At 61.3% G+C, this 21517-nt stretch overlaps 1 protein-coding gene across 7 annotated transcripts in view; it reads right to left on the bottom strand.

The window, feature by feature from the left end:
- Positions 1–2497: 2497 nt before the first annotated feature.
- LSP1 (lymphocyte specific protein 1) overlaps positions 2498–21517 on the bottom strand; it is a 38740-nt gene continuing 19720 nt past the window's right edge. For 6 of the 7 annotated variants that reach the window (XM_025356741.1, XM_025356745.1, XM_025356744.1 and 3 more), the window contains 10 exons: positions 14307–14444; positions 13048–13212; positions 11142–11283; positions 10671–10763; positions 10371–10414; positions 10117–10198; positions 7804–7938; positions 7356–7433; positions 7100–7202; positions 2498–2986 (listed from right to left, as the gene is read on the bottom strand). In XM_025356741.1, coding sequence (XP_025212526.1) covers positions 7113–7202; positions 7356–7433; positions 7804–7938; positions 10117–10198; positions 10371–10414; positions 10671–10763; positions 11142–11283; positions 13048–13212; positions 14307–14444 — 967 coding nt within the window. In that variant the 3' untranslated portion in view covers positions 2498–2986; positions 7100–7112. Of the gene's footprint in view, positions 2987–7099; positions 7203–7355; positions 7434–7803; positions 7939–10116; positions 10199–10370; positions 10415–10670; positions 10764–11141; positions 11284–13047; positions 13485–14306; positions 14445–21517 lie in introns of those variants that run through there. The other variant, XM_025356740.1, reaches the window with a different exon arrangement.

Raw genomic sequence — 21517 nt, 5'->3', positions numbered from 1 at the left:
CCTGACGTCTGCACTGGGCATGGCCTGACCTCCAGGCTTCCAGAAGCAGAGGCATGGGGTTGCTGTAACCATGGAGGGGAGGCTGCACCAGAAGCACAGCAGGGCTGAGGCTGGGCAGAGCTCAGAGGGACAGGCCCTGGGTCCTTGTCCTCGAGGCTCAGCTGAGGGGTGCGGAGGATCTGACAAGAGGCCAGGGCTGGTCGGGGGCCGGCGGGGGCAGTGGCTGCCTCCCCAGCACTGCTGATCCCAACTACCCCCTGCCCCTGGTGCTGTCCACTCTGCACCCCAGTGCTGAGTGCCCAGCTGCGGCCTTTGGGCCTGCCTCTGCCGGCTGCCCTTGGTCACCGTCCCATCCAGATCGGGTGGGAAAGGAAGGGAGTGCTGTTACCGGGTGGTTCCCCAGCTGGGCAGGGTGGCCTGGATGCTCTCTCAGTGGCTGGGGCATCTGAGAAAGGATGGGGACACATCATCTCCCTTGCGTGGGTGGTGGCTCTGTCGAGGTTTTGCTTTTCTGAACTGTGTGTATTCATGAGACAAGCAGGGTTTGACATGAAACCTTCAGAAAATAGTGGCTGTGAGGAGCCAAGGGAATGGCAAAGTGAAGTCCAGAACATCAGAGTTTGGGGGACCTGCTCCTCAGAGGGGTTTCCTAGACACTGAGGGCTGCAGGGCTGAGTGTCAGGCCCCAGTGCAGGACCTGGGAGAGGAGGGACAGGAGGGAGGATGTCCCCAGGCTGTCTGCTGTTTCACAGTTGTGCATTCGTCCACCCATCTATTCATTCCCATGCATTCACTCTCACTTTCACTACTTCCTTTCCTTCCTTCCTCCCTCCTCTTCCATCATCCATCCCTCTGTCTGTCCATCCCTTCATCCACCCATACATCACCTACCCATCCACTCATTTATCCCTCCATTTCATCCATCCCTCCCGCCATCTGTCCATCCATCATTAGTCTATCCATCCATTCATCCACCCATATATCTATCTATCCATCCATCCATCCATCCATCCATCCATCCATCTATCGATCCATCCATCTCTTCATCCATCCATCTACCCATTCATGCATCCATCTATCCCTCCATCCATCCCTCCCTCCATCCCTTCATCCACCCACCCTTCATCCATCCCTCCTTCCCTCCATCCATCCATCCATACATCCACTCATCCATCCATCCACCCACCCACCTACCCATCCACTCATTCATCCCTTCTTCCATCCATCCTTCCCTCCCTCTGTCCTTCCTGGCATCCATCTCTTCACCTATCCATCCACCCACCCATCTACCCATCTACTCATCCATCCCTCCATTCATCCATCCATGTATCCATTCACTCACTCACTCACCTATCTATCCATCCATCCTTTCATCCATCCATTCATCTACCCACCCACACATCCATCCCTCCATCATCCATCCACCTATCCATCCATCCATCCATCCACTCATCCATCCCTTCATCCATCCGTCCATCCATCTACCCATCCATGCATCCATCCCTTCATTCATCAATCCCTCCAATGCATCCACCTATCCATCCATCCAACCACATACCTATCCCTTCATTTATCCCTCCTTCCTTCCATCCATCCATCCACCCAGCCACCTACCCATCCATCACTCATCCCTCCCTCCATCCCTCCCTCCCTCACTCTGTCCATTCATCCAGCCATCCTTTCATCCATCCATCCACTCATCTACCCATCCACTCAGACATCCCTCCATTCATCCATCCTCCTATCCATTCACTAACCCATCCATCCATCCATCCATCCATCCAGCCAGCCAGCCAGTCAGCCAGCCATCCTCCCACCCACCCATCCATTCACTCACCTATTCACCCACTGATTCATCCATCAATCCATCCATCCACCCACCTGCTTACCCATTCACTCATCCATACATCCCTCTATCCATTCATCCATCCCCTATTCATCCACTCACCCATCCCTCCACTCGCCCACCCAGCCATGCATCCACTCACCCACCTACCCATCCATTCACCCACCTATCTCTCCACTCATCCACCCATTCATCTATTCATCTATCCATTCATCCACCCACCCGCCCATCCATCCACCCACCCACCCATCCATCCATCCACCCACCCATCCACCCATTTGACTGTTTACCAAACCTTCACTGAGCACCTCCTGGGTGGTGTTGGGGGAGGCTCCGAGGTGAATCTTGCCCTCAGTGGGTGCACAGTCAGGGCACAGAAGCTTATATTGGGCTAGTCATGGTGGGGGTAGGGATATCACGGACATTCTGGAAAAGGAAGCCTGGACCCCACCCATTGTGTGTGCTCTGACTTAGGCCACCAGAGAGCTTACGTCCTGGAGGCTTACACTGCAAAGGCCATGAGACAGGTCAGACTGCCTGAACCCAGAGGCCACAGAATGCTGTGCAGTGTGGGAATGGGCTGGCCACTGGCCCAATCTTTCCATCCTGGCCAGCCCTGCCCCCTTAGTGAGTACAAGACAGCCAGCACACGAGAATACACAGGGAGCTTTATTATATAAAATGGCGGGGTGGGGGTGGCAAGCAGAGTGCGGGGGGGATGCAGCATCAAGCTTCCTGCGTGGCCGTTACCAGCCCTTGACCTGCAGTTTCCCCTTGGATCTGGGGGGTGACCCGCCCTCTCTGCACAGGGCTGTGCCTCAACCTCCTAACTTCCTAGAAGGTACTTGGCCTCTCCAGGGGTAAGTTCCTCTGGCCAACGATCAGGAGTTTCTTTCCTCCCCCAGGTAGTGAGAAGCAGAGCTGGCGGGGGGTGGTTGGGGTCAGAGAGAGGAAGGGCAGAGAGGCTAAAGGGTCCAGGAGCAAAAGGAGGTGGCAGCAGGGGGCGTCAAAGAGGCGAGGGTAGGTCATGCTGGCAACAGGAAGCAACTTCTTAGCCAGGGCGGGGGTGCAGGTGTCTGGCTGGGATCTCCCCTGGGTACATGGAGGGTGTCGCCCGTCTGGACCTGCAGACCCAGGAAGCTGGAACATAGGCATGGGGTGCAGGGGGCATTAGGCTAGGGTCCAGGGAGGGGCCACAGACCTGCCTCCTGCAAGCCCACAGAGCCTGCTCGTTGCTGGCCTCCCTGCCCTGCCCACACTCCCACTCCACCACGGGAGAAGATGTCCTGCCTCAGAGGCCTGCTTCCCAGTGTGAGCACTTGTGCCCTGGGTCAGGACCTCTGGCTGGAGACCTGACTCCAGGTGGAGGGAAAGCAGCCTGCCCACCCCGGGAGCTAGAACCGGGGTTCTCGTGGTTCCTGCCGTCCTGTCATCCAGAGGAGACCGGCAGCTAAGAGTAGGTCCTGGGCAGGCTCCTTCCGCCCCCACCCCTCCAGCAGCTCTGTTCTTGCCTTGGCAGAGCCAGCCCCCACCAGTAGCAGCCCCCAGGACTCCTCCTTCCCCAAACCAGACAGCCTCTGGCTCAGCCCAGATGCCATTTGTCAATGTCCTTGCAAACACGTGGTGCCCAGAAACCAGGGTGGGCGGCTTGGCCGGACCACCCCAGACAGGAGGTCTGCGGGAATATCCCATTTAGCATAGCTCAGCGAAAACTGCTCCCACCTTCCTGCCGATCTACCTCTGATGATGCAGCCTCAGCTTTCCCGAGCCTCTTGGCCGCCACCCCTCACCGCTGGCTCGCAGCGGACGCGCCTGTGGTCGGGCCGGCGACAACGGGGCGCCCCTCACGTGTCTGTGGGCAGCCGCTCTTCCAGCCGTGGGCCCGGCCAGCAGCTGGCCAGGGGCATGCCTGTCACTTGGAGCTCACCCACGTCTCCCACCCCAGCCCACACGGCACTGTGGCCTGACCCAGGCTGTGTACTTGGGGCCTGCTTTGTGCTGGGGTGGCATGGAGGACAGAGACCTGGAGGCAGGTTCTAGCCCCATCCCTGGAGGGACTCGGTCTCTGTGGCCTCATTTCTACACAAGGGTGATGGTCGGGCCACCCCAAAGTCCCCAAGGCACAGTCGAGCTCAGGACGGCCCCGGCAGGTTCTGGGTGCTTAGGAAGCCGAATACTCAGGCCTCCACAGCCCTGGCCCCAGGTCCTCCCTGGATCACAGGAGGCACAGGCCTCCCACCTCGGGGGGGAGGGGGGCTGGCCTGACTACTGTCCCTCCCACCCTAGGACACAGCCATGCTCATCTCAGCCGCGTCGATGGCACCCGAGGTGGGTGGTCCGAGCCTCCAGGGAACCCCTGGACCCCCACCGCCCGTGCTGCCCAAGCCAGGAAAGGACAACCTGCGTCTGCAGAAGCTCCTGAGGAAGGCAGCCCGGAAGAAAATGATGGGGGGCGCGCACCTCGCCCCACCCGGGGCCTTCCGCACCTCCCTGTCCCCCGTGAGTGAGGCCAGCCACGACCAGGAGGTCACAGCCCCACACGCTGCTGAGGGCCCGCACCCCGCCGAAGCCCCACGCCTTCCTGAAGCCCCACGCCCCACTGAGGCTCCCCGCACAGTGGCTGCCCTACCCCGCTCCCCACACACCCCCGTCATCTACCACATGGCGTCACCCCTGCAGAAGTTCACGTTGTCTGTCGGCCTCGCCCAGCGCAGGATTCTAGCTGCTCACAAGGCCACGGGGCCCCAGGTTGTAGCCCCGGCCCCAGAACCTGCCCGGCCCCCCAGTGGCTTCGTCCCTGTCTCAGCCCCTGTGGCTGGGGGCACCCACATCACCCAGGTGCACATCCAGCTGGCACCATCCCCACACGACGGGACCCCTGAGCCCCCCAGGACAGCCCCAGAAGGGGGATCCAACAGCCAGGACGGAGATGCCACCCCACGTCTCCCCAGGGCCCAGCCCCTGGTCCCAGTGGCTCACATCCGCCCACTGCCCACCACAGCCCAGGCTGCCAGTCCCCAGCCTGAGGAGCCCCCTGTACCACGGCCGCCACCCAGCTTCCATGCCTCGGTGCCCAGAGAAGCTAGTGCCAGGGTCGTGGTGCCCATAGCCCCGACCTGCCACTCGCTGGAGTCCTCACCGCACAACCTGACCCCTGTGGGCCCTGGTGGAGAGCAACTGGAGGAGCCCCCCATGGCTGGCCCTGCCGCTGAGGCCGAGCGAGTGTCCAGCCCCGCCTGGGCCTCATCCCCTACCCCACCATCAGGCCCTCACCCATGCCCTGTCCCCAAAGTTGCACCCAAGCCCCGGCTCAGTGGCTGGACGCGGCTCAAGAAGCAGCTGCTGGAGGAGGCCCCGGAGCCTCCGTGCCCAGGGCCGCGGCAGAGCCTGGAGCCGGAGGTGCCCGCCCCCACAGAGCAGGAGGCGCCCACCCCTGCCGTTCCCCGGGTCCCCGCCTCCCGGGCCTCCAGGATGTGGGATGCTGTGCTGTACCGCATGTCGGTGGTGGAGGCCCGAGGGCGCCTGACGGGGCCCAGCGGTGGGGAGCGCACCCCAGCCGGCCTCACCCGCCTGCCCTTCCTGTACCGGCCTCGTTTCAACGCCCGGAAGCTGCAGGAGGCCACCCGGCCCCCTCCCACAGTCTGCTCCATCCTGGAGCTGAACCCTCAGCCCAAGAACTTCAACCGCACAGCGACTGGCTGGAGGCTCCAGTGAAGTGGCCGGAACGGCCCCCAGGGCCCAGAACCATGAGGTGGACAGAAGAGGGGGCTGAGGTTCTAGCTGGGGGCCCATAGTTACTGCATGAAGATGCACCAGGGCCCAAGGGGCATGGGGTGCAGGGCAGCCTGGGAAGGGCACACGGGGTGCTGAGGGAAGTCTGGGTGTCAGGAAGGTGGTCAGGTGGAAAGGGCAGAGAGGACGAACTGGAGCCCCTGGGCTGCAGTGGTGTGAGGGGAACAGAGAAGGGGTCTGCGTTGGGATGTGGGATGGGGGCCTTGGGATGAAAACTTTAGGGAAAATGGCGGAGGACCGCACCTATTGACCTAGGCCAGGCTGCTCAGGGGCCTGGGCCTCGCGTTGTTCCTCCCTTTTGCTGTCAAAGGTTTGGGGGCAGATCTCTGCTTGTTGAGGCATGGGTGCGGTCAGGCTGGCTTGGCCATCGGCCTCAGGAGCAGTCAGCAGTTTTGCTGCGTGCTCTTCCTGATGGCAGAGCCAGACCCTGGGACTAGGGTGCAGGGGGAGCCTCAGCCAGCGTGAGACTTGGCACCAATACAAGTGCTCAGGGGCAGGCAGGGAGGGGCTAGAGGAGGGCCCAGCGTGACCCCTCTCACTGCTCCCCTCTGCGTCCCCTAACGGGGCTGACAGCCTGAGGGGCAGAACTCGAGGGATTCACTGGTGGGACAGTGAGGGTCTCAGCATTGGCCACGCCCAGGCTTTGACCGCTGGATGAGGAGGGAGCCCTCAGTCCCAACCCTGTGGGAACAGCCTGGCCAAGCGGGACCGAGAAGGGGCTTGACCCCAGCAGGGAGAGTGAAGGCGCCCAGTTGGCAGTCAGCCAGGCTCTGGCAGGGGTCACCAACCACAGGAGAGGGACACAGAGGTACCAGAAAAAGCCTCTGCCACAGCTGCTTGAGAGTCAGGGTTTGGCAGGGAAGATGGTAGGAGGACAGTTGCCCCACCCTGGGGTGTGATGGGTGCTGGAAATGGAGCCTGGGGTCCAGGTCACTAATAAATGTGTGTCTAACCATGGCAGGAGTGGCACTGCTCTGTCTGCAGCATGGGATGGGGAGGGCATCAGGACCTCTGAATGACTCTCGGCTGGGACAGGGAGTAGGACCTAAGTTCCTGCCCCTCTATGGACCACCAGCATACAGATGGTCAGGGAACCTGGGCTCCATGCCACCTGCTTTCTTCAATGCTAGCCCTGTGGTGGCCAGGCTGCCCCTCACTTCCCTCATGAGCCCTGCTGGGGCTTTTGGGGAGTCCCAGATGGGAGCCTTGAGCTTCCCTAGTGGAGCAGTGGCTGAGCCGGGCTGTCTCCAGTGAAGTGAACAGAGAGTTTGAATCTGGTGTCAGATGAGGGAGGCAGCATCTGTGCAGGGCTGGGAGACTGAGATGGTCTGGGTTCTGGCCAACTCGGGGTCCACCCTTGCAGCATGCAACAGGGCTCCAGGCCCCCTCCAGGCTGCCAAGTTCCCAGCACAGTGCACGTGCGTGCACCTCGTCCCACTCTACGGGTTGCCGGGGACTCACCGAGACAGGAGGCCTAGGGCGCCGGGCCCCCTTCCACAAGCACCTTCTCATACTTCCCATGCCCGGTGGCCACAAACTTATACCTCTTCCCAGATGGGGTGCTCTGTTGGGGAAGGAGACCAAGAGTGAAGGTGAGAGCAGCAGAAAGATGATGCCTCTGCCTCTGGGAAGCCCTCACAGATGCACAGAGGACAGTCCCTCTTTGCCCTCTCTCGCTGCACCCACCCTTCCTGCACCAACCACATTAAGGCTCTACCTTAATTGTTGATGAGGTCTTGGAGCCTGCCTTCTGCTCCCAGAGGCTTTTCTTGCTCATGTCTCCAGCCACAATATCCTGGGGGCAGCAGAAGGATATGTCACAAGTGCAGACCCCTGGATCTCGGGGAGTAGAAGCCCTGGGCCCTTCTCTCCTGCCTTGCCTTACCTGGTCAGGGGGCCTGGGACCTGCCTACCTACCCTTTTTCTGTATGATCCCAGTGGAAGTGGCAGGGAAAGGGATAAAGGTGCCATCCACCTCCACTCAAACAACACAGCCTTCTACACCAGCAAGGGTGAACCCAACCCTACTGCAGTGCCTCAGTGTTCTGTCTACCCACATTCATGCTGGACAGTCCCACGCTTGCCTTAACAAAGAAAACTGGCCTGCTGCTAAACTCCCAGGTGCTGGCTCTGCAGCCTAGCCTTGCCCCTGGAGGGGACCTTACCTTGCAGGACGGAGTCTTGGTGGCAGACTGAGCCTGTACCTCACCCGTCTCCCACCGACTCTTGGTACTGGCCACGGCCATGCTGGGCAGCTCTATGGAGGCCTGGCGGGCTAGCTTGGGGGTCCGGCCAGCGGTCTGCAGAGGAGGCAAAGCATCAGGATTACCTTAGTGAACAGCCACCGTGGTCACATCAGAGGGTCACACTGGGCAACCCCTTGCTTTGTGTTCGTATTTTCCCTGGGAGTGCTTTCCCAGTGCAGCCCTAGAGTGGGGAATCACTGAAAACATGTGCCTTCCTACATTCAATGCAATTGTGAGACACCTCCCGGTCCTGAAGAGCATCAGGGAGATGATGGCGCACAGGACAGATGTGGGTCTGCCTCCATGCTGCTCATGGGGTAGGGCTGGGGGACCACGGAATGGATGGAGGGACATTGAATGGATGGAAGCACAGTGGTTAAATTGCAGAGTATTGGTTGGATGGAGGAGCATTGATTAGATGGAGGAGTATTGGTTGTACAAAAAGGTGTTGATAGATGAAGGAATATTGATTGGATGGAGGGGTACTGATTATATGAGGGAGTATTTGTTAGATGGAGGGGCATTGATTGAATGGAGTAGTATTGGTTGGACAGAGCCATATTGGTTCAATGAAGGGGCATTGATCGCATGCAACGACATTGATTAGATGAAGGAGTATCGGTTGGATGGAGGGGCACCGGTAGAATGGAAAGGTATTGACTGGATGGAGGAGCACTGAATGAATGAAGGAGTATTGATTGGATGGGGAAGTACTGGTTGGATGGAGGAATATTGGTAGGATACAGGAGCACTGATAGGATGGAGGGGTACTTTGTTGGATGGAGAGGGATTAATTGGATGGAGGAATATTGGTTTGATAGAAGGATGTTGGTTGGGTAGAGGAACATTGATTGCATGGAGGAGTACTGGTTGGATGGAGGAGTATTGGTTGGTTGAAGGGGAATAAGTTGAAATCGGAAGTACCGGTTGAATAGAAGGGCATTGATTGGGTGAAGGAGTAATGTGTGGATGGAGGGGCATTCGTTGCACAGAAGAGCACTGACTGGATGGAGGAATACTGGCAAGATAAAGGAGTGTTTGTTGGATAAGTGAGTACTGGGTGGATGGAGGGGCCCTGGGTGGATGAAGGAGCACTGATTTAGGAGAGGAGTATTGGTTCGATGGAAGGATACTGGTTAGATGGGAATGTCCTGATTAAATAAAGAAGTACTGGTTGAATAGAAGGGCATTGATTGGAAGCAGAGGCATTGATTGGGTGAAACTATTTTGGTTGGTTAGAGGGAAATTGATAGGCTAGAAGGCCACTGATTGGATGCAAGGCATTATTGGATGGAGGGGCATTGATTGGATGAAGTTGTTTTGGTTGGCTGGAGGAACATTGGTTGGATGGAGGGGAATTGATTGAATGGAGGAGCACTGAACGAATAGGGGTACTGATTGGGTGAAGGTGTATTAGTTGTATTGAAAGGAGTTGGTGGATGAAGGAATATTGGTTGGATGAAGGAATATTGGTTGGATGAAGGGACATTGATTGGATGGAGGAGTATTGGTTGAATGAAGGAGCAATGACTGGATGGAGAGATACTGATTGAATGGAGGGGCTGGCATGTGGGATTGGCATCGGTTACATGGTGAGCCATTAATTGGATAGACAAGTATTGGTTGGATGGAGGGTATTGGTCAGATGGAGAAGCATTGATGGATGGAGAAGAATTGATTGGATGGGAGGGGCATTGATTAGATGGAGGGGCATTGATTGGGTGTAGTAGTATTGGATGGATGCAGGAATCTTGATTGGATGGAGGGTCATTGATTGGATTAAGGAGTACTGGTTGATTGACTGGAGGAGTATTGGCTGGAGAGAAGAGCACTGATAGGATGAAAGGGCATTGATTGGATGGTGCAGTATTGTTCTGATGGGGGCATTGATTGAATGGAGAAACACTGAATAATTGGAGGAGTATTGGTTGCAGGCATATTGGTTGTATAAAGGAACATTAACTGGATGCAGGAGCGTTGATAGGATGGGAGATTTTTGGTTGGATGGAATAGCATTGATTGAACAGAGGGGCATTGGTTACATGGAGGGACATTGATTAGATGGAGGGGCACTGATTGGGTAGAGGGGCACTGACTGGATGGAGAAGCATTGGTTGGATAGGGTGTTGGTTGAATAAGGGGGCATTGATTGGATGGAAGGGCATTGGTTGAATGAAGGAATGGTGCCAGGATGGAGGAGGGACCTGGCAGCAGACGGGAGCCAGATCATACCTCGATGGCCTGGGTGTATTGTTCCAGCCGCTGGTCAATCTTGGAGATGGGCAAGTCTGGTTGGGACTTCTTCACACTGTTACTGGAGGGTAGAAGATGTGCCAGGCCCCATGTCTCCCACAAGGCTTCTCCCAACCTGCCCAAGCCTCCCTCAGAGCGCCCCTCGGTCTCCAGATCTCCACCCTGTGACTCCCTTCAACCCCCTCTTGGGGAAACCTAAGATCTGAGCCCAGAAAGCAGATAGACAGACAGACCTCTTCTCTATGGAGCGGTTTAGGGACTCGGTCCTGTCGATGAGCTGCAGAGGGTGGAGAGAGACACAGGCCTGCAGCAGCTGAGGTAAAGCCCACCCTCCATCCCCACAACTACTCCATCCACTAATCCAACCCCCAACCCTTATATCACGGGGCTTTGCTGAGCATCAGGAAATGCGGGGGATAGCTGACAAAAGCCGGGCCTGGGCCTGGTCTTCCTGTGGCTGGCATGTGGGACTGGTCTTTTGGGTATGAGTCCAGGAGAGGGGAGAAGATGGCAGGCTTTGCAGCTTGACCTACTTTGGTGGTGGGGCTCAGGGGAGGTGAGCTGTGTTCAATGGTCCCCTCCAAGATCAAGGGGCTGGGTGTCCTGGGCTGCTGACATTTCTGGTGCTAGAAAAGAAACAAGACAAAACAGACATCCCAGGTGACCCTCTGCTGGTATCCCTCCTGCCCTGCCCAGCACTTGTGGGAACAAATGCTGTTCCTCCCTGAGCCCCAGGTTCTCTGTGGCCTTGACATGCTCCCGTTCTAGAGCTGGTGGGGAGGGACTAGGGAATCTGGGGAAATGTCTCCGGATCTTGCAAGAGGGTCACCGAGCCTCATCCTCTCTGAGAATGTGGGCCCAGAAGGGGCTGCAAGGTCTAGGGGTGTGGGGTGCTGACCCACTTTGGGCTAGACCCACAGGGCCCACAGAGTGGTGCAGACAGCAAAGGCAGGCTCATCCCTGGGGTGGGGGTGCAGTCAGACCCTCTGAGGTGGAGCCATCACCTCCTCCTGCTCCTTCTCAGCCCCTGCGGCCCCCAGGTTGTCCTGGACAGTGTCCTCTGGGTCTGGCTCCTCCTTGCTCAGACTCAACTCCTCCAGGTGGACTTCATCACCGTCCTCCTTTTCACCAGCATGCAGGCCGGGCCTGTGGGTGGAAAGGAAGGCAAAACCATTCTAGGGCCATTGGATTGCTTGGTTGACCCCTTCCTTTTTCCAAGCCTCAGTTTCCCCATCTGTAAAATGCAGGTAGTCAGGCTAATTGAGTGCCAAGGGATCTGAGACCCAAGCCCATTGGGAAAGAAGGTCCAGCGGCCTCAGACCCGGCGCATTCTGCTTGGGTCCCTGTGTCAGGGCCTGAGGCCCTTGGGGAACTGCCCAGTCCCCCCCAGGCGGGGCTCTACAGACGGAGGGGCCCCCAGGCACTGAGGCTGGGTTCAACCCCAGCTTCCTGGCTGGGCCTCAGCTTGGCAGCTGCCCGCCCACCCAGTTGGTCTGGTGAGGTGCCCGGGGGGCCAGGCTGCCGGGACCGCCACTCCTGCTCGGCTCCCTGTAGGGGCCCTGGGGTGTGTGGGGGACTGGAGGCTGGGTCATTTGGAGGGCTAGGCAGGGGCAGGGGCCAGGCCACTGAGTAGCAGGGCCAAGGGGCTGCCGGCTGCGGGGGAGGGGAGGCCAGCCAGCTGGCAGCTTCCAGCGGCTCTGCATTTGAGCAGGACTGAACCTGGAGGAGAAGATGGGAAATTCTCGAATTTTCCATGATTTCAGGCCCCTGGGTGTGCGTGCCAGCCAAGACCCAGACCCACCCGCCCAAGGTGGGCAGGGGTCTGAGCCAGCAGCGGCCACACAGAGGGCCCGTTCAGCAGCCAGTCTGAGCAGCCTGGCAGGTGCAGGGGGTAGGGCGGCTTCTCGAGCTGGGTTTCACGGAAGAGTCAAAGCGCCCCCTGCTGTTAGGAGCAGCCTGGCCCGCCTAGGCCCGAGGCCAGGGAGAAGGGTGCTGCCCCGGCTCAGAAATGCAGGGCCGCTGACTCCCAAGCGTGTGGGGGAGACTGAGGCCTGGGGAGGGGGCGGCGAGCACTGTGCCAGACCACGACCGGTGCCCTGGTTATAGGAGGACAAGGCAGCGTCGCTCAGCAACACTGGTCCCGAGAGCTCCAGGCTGGTTTAGGACTTCAGAGGGGGCAGGAAGGACCCCGACCAGGGAGAACTGTCAGCCCAGCCACGGGCTCTGGTCCCACTCAAGGCAAGGGGGTTCTGAGCAGGGCTGGGGTCCTAGATGGCCCGGGCCCCGCAGAGTGGGTGGGGCCGGCCCCATCGTGGCCGCAAGTATCTGAGAGCAGCAAGGACCCTGAGCAGGCTGGGCAGGGGTAGTGAGGTGGGGCTTGCACGCAGCCCCCGTTGGGCCCGCTGGGGTTGAGGCCGGCACACACATCCACACATCTGGAAAGTGTGTCCTCCCACCCCACTCTCCGGCATGCACATCTGGAAATACCTGCTCCCCTCCGTGGGAATGGAGATCAGCCAGCCCCGAGGGAGGAAGGGGCGGCGGCGGCTCTCAGCCTCCATTACGGAAGCGGCCGCAGCTGTGTGCTGATGTGGCAGCACTGGGCCTGGCCCCGCAGCTGCCTGGATGGGGCCCAGGGGCCCTGGAGAGCCCCAGAATGAGGTTTCCTCGCGGCCCTTTGCCGGCCACCATGCTGTCTCGCCCTCTTCCTCCCTCCCCTCCTTTCTCCCCCTTTCCTGGCCATGGGGGCATTTCAGGGGCGGCTTGGAAAGGGGAGGATGGGGTGGCTGCTCAGGCGCAGGCTGAGGGCCTGAAGGGAGCCTGCTGTGCCCTGCTCTGCCCAGCGCCCACCCTCGAGGCCCGGCGGGAGCCCCGCTCTGCCCACTGCCCACCCTCGGGGCCCTCACTCACTTGTCCTCTTGCTCCCCCTCAGGACTCCTGCACCGGGGGGGTTCTCTGCTGTCGGAGGCGCCCTGGACCCCCTCATGCTCCTGCCGCTGCTCTGACCTCTGGGACCAGTCGCCAAAGCCCTCATCCTCATCCAGTTCAGGGGCCTCCGAGGGCTTCAGGCTGAGGCTGAGGGTAGCAGGGGGGAGCTTAGGACTGGGCGGCTGCTGCCTCCTCTGCTCGGGGCCCACACTCACCTCATGGCACCTGCTCAGGCCCTGGGCTCCAAGTGTGGGAGACCCTGTCTGCCACAGAGCTGGCTCTGGGCTGTGTCTCCTGTGGTTAGAGAATCCCTGAGGGTAGGGCTGTGCCTCCCCCATCAGTCTGGGGCAGCCTGACAACTGTGCTTCCTCCATCAGTTCAGGACTCCTTGAGGCTTGGCAGGGTTGTGCCTCCTCCATCAGTCTGGGGCTACCTGAGGGCAGGACTATGCCTCTCCCATCAGTTTGGGGTTCCCTGAGGGTAAGGCTGCGCCTCTTTCATCAGTGTAGGGCTCCCTGAGGGCAGGGCTGGGCCTCCCCCATCACTCTGGGACTCCCTAGGGCAGGGCTGGGCCCCCCCCATCAGTCTGGGGCTCCCTAGGGCAGGGCTATGCTTCCCCCATCATCCTGGGGCTCCCCAAGGGCTGCCCTGATCCCCAGGCTCCTCCTAAGCGCCTATGTGGCAGGGTGAGCTCCTGGAGAGCTAGGGCTCTTGGCGGGGGCGGCCGAGGGCCTGACCGTGGTGACCGCTGAACCCCACTCTGCCCAAGGCTGCTGACTCGGAGAAAATGGAACAAAAGAGGCCAGGAGGAAGGGGAGCATTATTGGAAAAACAGCCCAGCCCAGCCGCGGAGGCCTCCTGGGCCCAAGGAGGAAGCAAGCCAGCCTGGCCGCCAAGTTGGACGTGGCTCTGTGAGTCATTGGCGGGGGAGTCTGGTTGGGGGCCCAGGGGCTGGCTGCGTGGCTGGGGTCAGAGGCAGTACAAGCAAGGCCCAGCTCACGAGCACAGAGCCTGGGTCAACGTCCAGGAGGCAGCCAGGCATTAGCAGACCCTCACCCAGGGCTGCAGCCCCCCTCACCCCAGGAGTACTCGCCCCCTCCCGTGCTTGCTTCTGGGGGCTCTTCCTTGTTCCCGTGCTGCACTGGGACCCCCAAGCTCAGGCCCTTGACCTCCCCCTCAGCTCAGGCCCCAGGGTGCACGGACAGGGGTCAGAGGCCGGGCATGCGGTGGGGGTTGCTCACAGCATCTCGTGCTCCGGCCGCTCGGGGACATGGCTGCCTCCGTCCACATCCTGGGCCTGAAGCTGCCGGTCTCTCTCCTGCCGGCATGGGTCGCGGGTGGCCTCCTCCTCGTCTTCCACGCTCCACTGAGCAGTGGGCCTGGTGGGGGACACAGAGGGACAGTCACGCCACAGCCGAGACCGGCGCGGTTTTGCACCCACTCCTCCTGTCTATGCAGGGCCTTGCTGGGCCACACAGTGTGGGCAGCCCTGGTCCACGAGGGCAGTCCCAGGCTGGCCCTCAGGCCTCACCTTGTCCATCTTTAAATAGAGGCTGCCCACGTGGTCATGAGGTGCCCTCTGACCCAGGCGAGGGTCCCGGGGCCTTGTGAGGATCTGGGCACCCCTGTGCCCTGTGGGGATGAAGGTGGGACTCCAAGGCCCATTCAAGCCTGAAGAAACTCAAGGACATGACAAAAGATCCTCTGTCCCCCTCTCCCAGCCCACCTTCCTCCCTAGGTAGAGCCAGGACCTAGACCCAGGTGACCCTGGAGGGCCCAGGAAGAAGATACTGGAGTCCAGGGAGACTGGCCACAGTGCACCGCCAGGCGGCATCTCCACCCTACCTGCTGGTGCTCCCTCCTGCACCCCAAAGGCAGGGTGTATTGGGGAAAGGGGGCCCCACATGAGGTCCAAGGCTGAGGAAAGGAGGCCCCGCACATGTCCAGGCAGGACACCTCCTGTCCCACCACCAGCCCTGCTCACAGAAGCCCAGCAGACCGGTGGGCTCCTGCCTGGGCCTAACCCCATAGCTGGGGGCACCTTACAGGGTCGGCTCACCCAACCCCACCCCATCCTTATTTCAGAGCCCTCTGCGGAGTCTCTCTGAGCTGTTTCTTTTGTTTGTTTGTTTCAGCGTTTCGCTCTTGTTGCCCAGGCTGGAGTGCAATGGTGTGATCTCGGCTCACAGCAACCTCCGCATCCCGGGTTCAAGCGATTCTCCTGCCTCAGCCTCCTGAGCAGCTGGGATTACAGGCGTGCACCACCACACCCGGCTAATTTTGTATTTTTTAGTAGAGACCGGGTTTCTCCATGTTGGTTAGGCTGGTCCCGAACTCCCGACCTCTGGTGATCCGCCCACCTCGGCCTCCCAAAGTGTTGGGATTACAGGGATGGGCCACCTCGCCCGGTCATTTGAGCCATTTCAAAAATGGTGAAACTGAGGTAAGGGAGTGCTTCTGCTCTCAGAGACTGAAACCATGGCTTCTCGGGGTCCCACATGCCCCACTGGGGGACAGAGGTAGACACAGGCTGGCCTGGACCCGGTTATCAGAGCCCCGGCCTGGCACCTCTCAGACAGTCCGGGTCCTGCAGATACCTCGGCCTCAGCTGTCGTGGCCCTGCCTCCCATCGCCCTCCTAGAGCCTGAGTCGGGGGTCCAGGGTCTCTACACTCCTACAGGGCTTATTATCCCAGACCCAGGGAGGGCGCCCAGGCCAGAACGGGGAGCAGGGCTGGGGTCTTGCCGCTGGGGTCTCAGTTCTTCCCGGCCAGTGTCCGCTGCCTGACCCTGCAGCCTGATCCCCACCAGGCCCCAGTCCCCTGGCCAGACAGCCCTGCCAGCACATGATCTAATCTCTCCTAGGTCTCCCCTAAGCCTCTCAGACAAAAGCCAGGCCCTTCCACAGGCCCGAGTTCAAGGCCCACTCCCCCCACCGAAGCCACAGGGGACTCCAGCCACGCAAACCCAGCCGCCTGTGCACCCCGCCCCCTACGCCCCCGAATCCGCCTGCCTGTCCTGCTCCTCAGAAATGCCTTCAACTCCCGGCCCCCGAGGAAGCCACTTAATTCCCCACACCTGGCTCCCATCATCCGGGCAGATGAGGCCCAGCTTCCCGCTTCTGCCGGCCTCCGCATGGCTGGGGGCTGCTGGGCCTCGTTCCACCTGGGGAGGCAGAGCCTGGGGCGCAGGGGCCCTCATACTCACTCACGCCCCAGCCCCTCCAAACGGAGGGTGGTGCAGAACTGGGGCAGAGTGTTGAGGAGGTGGAGGGGTTCCATGGAGGGGAAGCCTGGCCATGTTGCTCTCCGTGTTCCCATGTCCCAGCCCCTCCATGTGAGCAAGGGCTCAGCTGGGGTGTGTGCCCCTGGGCCTGGGGCATGAGATGGAGCCCCAGCTCCTCCTTGGACCTGGGCTTCCGATGGGTCCAGGGCCCTCATTCCAGCTCCACAGACCCCCTCCACCAAGCCGTAGGGGAGAGGAGAGCTTAAAAGCCCACACTGGTGCAGAGACCCCAGATACTCGTGTGCACACGTTTCCTCGGGTGCACCCCTGTGGGCAATGAGTCCGGGCCCCAACGGCCCCACAAAGGCCCTGGCTCTGCTCACAGCTCATGCCCTACACATGGAGCACAGCCGTGCGCGGGCTCCCCAGGCCCGGGGCAAACGCAGGTGCACACCCGACTCACACACGTTCTCCACGAGCCCACACTCCAGCCACACAGGCACACACGCCCGCACCCCATAGGCACATACAAGTACACTCGTGCTCACACACGGGAACCCTTGACATTCACGTGTGTGTGCAAACAGGCTTGGGAACAAGGCGACCACGTCCCCCTCCAGGGATCCCTTCCGGGTGCCGCAGCCTCACTTTAGTGAGGCTGTTTAGTGAGGCAAACATTGACTGTTTGCCTTGCCATTGCCCTGACAACGGCAGTGCGGTCCTGGCACGAGGCCCAGGTGTGTACTCTGGGAACATCATCCCTGCCGAACTGGGGCCCCTCAAAGATCACCCCGACTGAGCTCTCCCTGGCTAGGGGCCTGGAGGACAGAGTGGGGGTGCAGAGTAAGCATCTCCTGGTGTCTCCCCTAAAACCCAAGGCTGGGGAGAAGCCCCGCCAGCCCCTGGCCTCTGACCCAGCAGACTGAGGACGTGGAGGCCTCTGGGCCCCTTCCCCGTCTCCTCCCTTTCCCCTACCCCAGGATGTGAGTCATGCGGGCCCCCTCCCCATGACCTCACCCCCTCACTATTCCACAGCTGGGCTCTGTTCTGGGAACTGAAAGGGGGGCAGCTCTCCTGGGGTGGGGTGGGGGCCTCTGGCCTGGGAAAGGCGCCCCCCGGCCAACGGCCCAGGCCCCTTGGCATGCACAGCAGAGCTGTCAGGACTCTCAAATGGCCGACCCCGCCCGTGGCCCTGGCTCAGCCCCGTGCAGCTGCGAGGGATTTGGTGTTCCTGCGCAAATGCAATTAGGCGATTTCCTGTGTCTGTTCTGGCTCCGAAGCCCAAGGTTCAGCCCAAGGGGCCAGGCAGTGGAGGGGGGCGCTCCATCCACCTCCCACCCCGGCACACCCCCACACCCTCACAGTCCCAGGCTCCACTTCGGGGCTTGGCTGCCAGCCAGGGACACCAGAATGCACAGAACCCTGACGGATGCCTTGTTCTGAGTGGGACTCCCCAAGCTCAGGTCTGTTCCTGCGTCCTCATCCACTGCCGACCACCCCCCGACTCGGGACGCTGGCCCTTCTTCTCCTTTCTCCACAGACCCCCCCCCCACTTCTACCTCCCAGTCCCCACCGAGGGCCTGACAATGTTCGTCCGCAGCTCGGCACTCCCAGCTGCCCACCTCCAACGTCCCCCTGCAGACACTTCCAGAATGAGTGTCCGGCTCGGTCCCCGTCCCGACTCTGCCCCCTGCAGGCAGCTCCTGTGGCCGCCTCACCCGGCTGTTCTGAGCCCAGTGGTCGGCTGGAGAGGGTCCTCTCTGGGGTCCTGGGGAGTGAGGAGGTTCTGGTGAAGAGCAGGGGCTGCAGGCAGGATGTCGAGAGGAGGGGGAACTCTTCCTCCGGGCCGGACCACAGGTCCCCTGGACACCACAGGGAGCTGGCAGGAGGCCTGGAGAGTAGGGCTGGGCCTCCAACCAGGGTGGCTCAGGGCTCCCTGCACAGCGCTGAGGTCTCTGGTCCCCTCGTGAGCCCAGCCTCCCCTGTGGTCATAGACTTGCCCCCTCAAGTCACTGCAGAGCCCAAGAGTGGGAAACACAGCACAGTGTGCCGGGAAAAGGTGCCCACAGGGGCCCTTCATGGCTGAGGCTTCCAGAGGGTCGTGGGACAGCAACCCCGACCCCACCAGGCACCCACCACAGCATTCACAACACAGCTTCGGAGTGTGGGTCTGGGTCTATCTGGGAAGCCAGGGCAAAGGCAGTGGCAGCTGGCAGCACCCACACCCACAGCTCTGGGGCACCGCTCACATGAGCCCCCATCAGCAGGCCCCTTGGTTGTACCACACGCAGGGGTCCCGCCCCAGGGAGGGGGCAGTCCAGGGAGGGGCCCGAGGGTGTAGCACGGGCCAGCTGTCACCCCTCCCTGGAGAGGCAGCTGGGGACGAAGCTGGGAGGGGAGCCAGGAGCAGAGACAGCCCGGGGCCAGCACGTGGGTGACAGGTGGGGCAGCGGGAGGGGCACACACCATCCGCCTGGGGCTGGGGTGTAGAGATGGGAACCTGCCCCCCAGTGCCTGGCGCTGGCTCAGCCTGACCCCTGGGCCTCCAGCACCTTCCCAGTTGTGTCTGCACCCTGCTGGGCATGGAGGGGAGGGAGGGAGTCAACCCCTTTCCTTGTAGTCCTGGGCCAGGGGGCGAGGGAGACACCCCAGCGATCAGAACCCTCACCTCTCTGCCTGGGGAGGCCAGGTGATGAGCCGCCTGGAGCAGGAGGAGGCCTTGAACTTGGGTCTGAAAGATGAGCTGGGGTTTGCCGGCCAGGTGTGGGCAAGAGCTAATGCAGGAAGGCAGAGAGCTGGAGAGCTTAGAGGGAGTAGCTCTGTGCGGCTGGAGCCAGATGGGTGACCCCCACTCAGGAGGAAGCACTCGGACCCTCTCTGCATGTGCAGGGTCCTCTGCCTCCCGCTAGGATCCCCACGCCTAGGTCCTTCTGGGCCGCTGCCGCACAGATCGGGTCTGGAAGGCTCCCTGGAGGAGGCGACGCCTGGACTTGGACATCGGCCTGCAGAGCTGGCTTCCCTCACAACCCTGGGAAGACGGAGCTCCCTGGCGAGTTGATGCGGGGGAGGCGGAGCCTCCCTCCATGGCACCAGCCCAGTGTTGGGGGCGACACAGAGAGCCGGAAACTGGTGGGGGCGGGAGGCTCTGCCTCCCATGGGCTTTACATGCCGAAGCCCTCATGGCCAAGCTGGAACCCAGGGTCAGCCCGGGGAGGTCGCGAGAAAGGAGACTGTGGACCCCACCCCATCACACAGGGAGGAGGCGCTGTGCCCCCGGGGGGGGACAGCTGCCCCTCTCTGGGCCCTCTGGGTGGGAAAAGGCTTGGTGAGGCAGAAAGCCCAGCCCCAGCCAGCAGGGTTGGCTTCTCACAGTGGCAGCGCTTTGTAACCTGGGGGTTCCTGCAGGGCCTCTCTTGGTTTCTCACCATGGGGCAGCATTTGGGGGCCTCTTGAGGGACCCCCTAGGTGCTTCTACTCAGAGCCCCCAAAACCAAGGAGCCTCCACTCCTCTGTCTGCAGCCTCCCCTGCCGGCTCTTGGTACCCAGGGCTCAGTGGCCTGGGGGCTGACAGAGGGGGTCGCCTCTGACAAGGCCCCTCCTGGCGCCTCCCTGACTCATCCAGCCCACCTCCCTCCCACGCTGGCTCAGGCAAAGGGCTTTGGTCACCAGACGCCCTTCCTGCCCAGCCCCGGCCCCTTCTTGGCCTTCGCCCCACCTGGCCTCCCCTGGAGCCCTGGCCTGGGTGCCCGGCCTGCTGGGTTCAGAGCCCCACCCCGCCCTGAACAACCCCGAGCCTCAGCCACCCTCAGTTCTCACCCATTTCACAGCTGGGGAGTGGAGCCTGAGGTCTCATCCCTAGGAAGAGGCATGGGGAGACCAGACCTCACCCCGACACTGCCCCTACCGTCCCCAGCCTCCCTCCTCTGCGGGGCTCCCTGCTCTTCTGGCTGCCATCCTGATGGCTACTTCCTGCCCCACAACCACCCAGCTAGCCCAGGCTTGGTTCCGGCTTTTTCTTCTCAGCCTGCCTGGGATGGCCCAGGGCACGATTCGATTCTTCTATAGCCATAGCCTCGGTCCAGTTCCTTCCTCCTCCCTCCTCCCTCCATTCTTCTCCTTGTCCTTCCCTCCTTCCCTTCCTGCCTTCTCCATCCTCCCTCCTCCCTCTTCCCTCCTCCCTCTATCCTTCCCGCCTTTCCTCCCCTCCTTCCTAGCTCCCTCCCTCCCTCCCTCCATCTTTCCCTAGCCAGCAGTTTATTTTGTCAGGTGCTAGGGACCCAAAGACGGAGGAGTTAGCTCTCTCTTCCCTGCCCTTACAGATCTTAGCAGTTGCCAAGAAACCAGCGCTGACCCACGATGTGGATCAGGAACCACAGAGGGGAGCTGGCAGGAAGTCTCTCAAAGGAGGGGCTCCTGTGCCTGCTCTGAGCCTGGGGGTCGCCACAGTGGGCAGGGTCCTGGCAGGGAGGAAGGGGTGCAGTGGCTGTGCGTTTGTCTAGGACTCCCCAGGGAGGCACAGCCAAGGGGAGACAGAGCCGCTCCCCACCCTCACAGCCCTCCCCTCTCCCCATCCTCCCTGAATCTCAGATGCCAGTCCCCAACTCCTGATGACCTGAGGCTTGTCTGTGTCTCTGCCCCCTACCTCCACCTCCCCCTGCCTCCACCTCCCCCTGCCTCCACCTCTCCCTGCCTCCACCTCCACCTGCCTCCCCCCTCCCCCCCCCCCCCCCCCCCGCCCCCACCTCCCCCTGCCCCCACCCCCCCCTGCCTCCACCTCCCCCTGCCTCCACCTCCTCCTGCCTCCACCTCCCCCTGCCTCCACCTCTCCCTGCCTCCACCTCTCCCTGCCTCCACCTCTCCTGCCTCCACCTCTCCCTGCCGCCACCTCTCCTGCCTCCACCTCTCCCTGCCTCCACCTCTCCTGCCTCCACCTCTCCTGCCTCCACCTCTCCTGCCTCCACCTCTCCCTGCCTCTACCTCTCACTGCTTCCACCTCTCCCTGCCTCTACCTCTGGGGAGAGGCACACAGGGAGGGGTCTGTTCCTCTGGGTTCCCTACCCACCCAATCCAAACCTGCTTCCCTCTGTCCCCCGACCCCCGCCGCTGGGACTGCTATGCAACTTGGGAGGCGATGGGTTCGCCTCCTCCCATGCTGAAGTCCCCTGAGCTTCATGGCCCACCCAGGGCTACATGAGGGCCCCGAGCTCCTGCCTCAACCTCACCCCAGA

Source organism: Theropithecus gelada, chromosome 14 (genome assembly GCF_003255815.1).
Source record: "Theropithecus gelada isolate Dixy chromosome 14, Tgel_1.0, whole genome shotgun sequence".
Taxonomy (NCBI): domain Eukaryota; kingdom Metazoa; phylum Chordata; class Mammalia; order Primates; family Cercopithecidae; genus Theropithecus; species Theropithecus gelada.
This window is presented reverse-complemented; position numbering and strand designations above follow the sequence as displayed.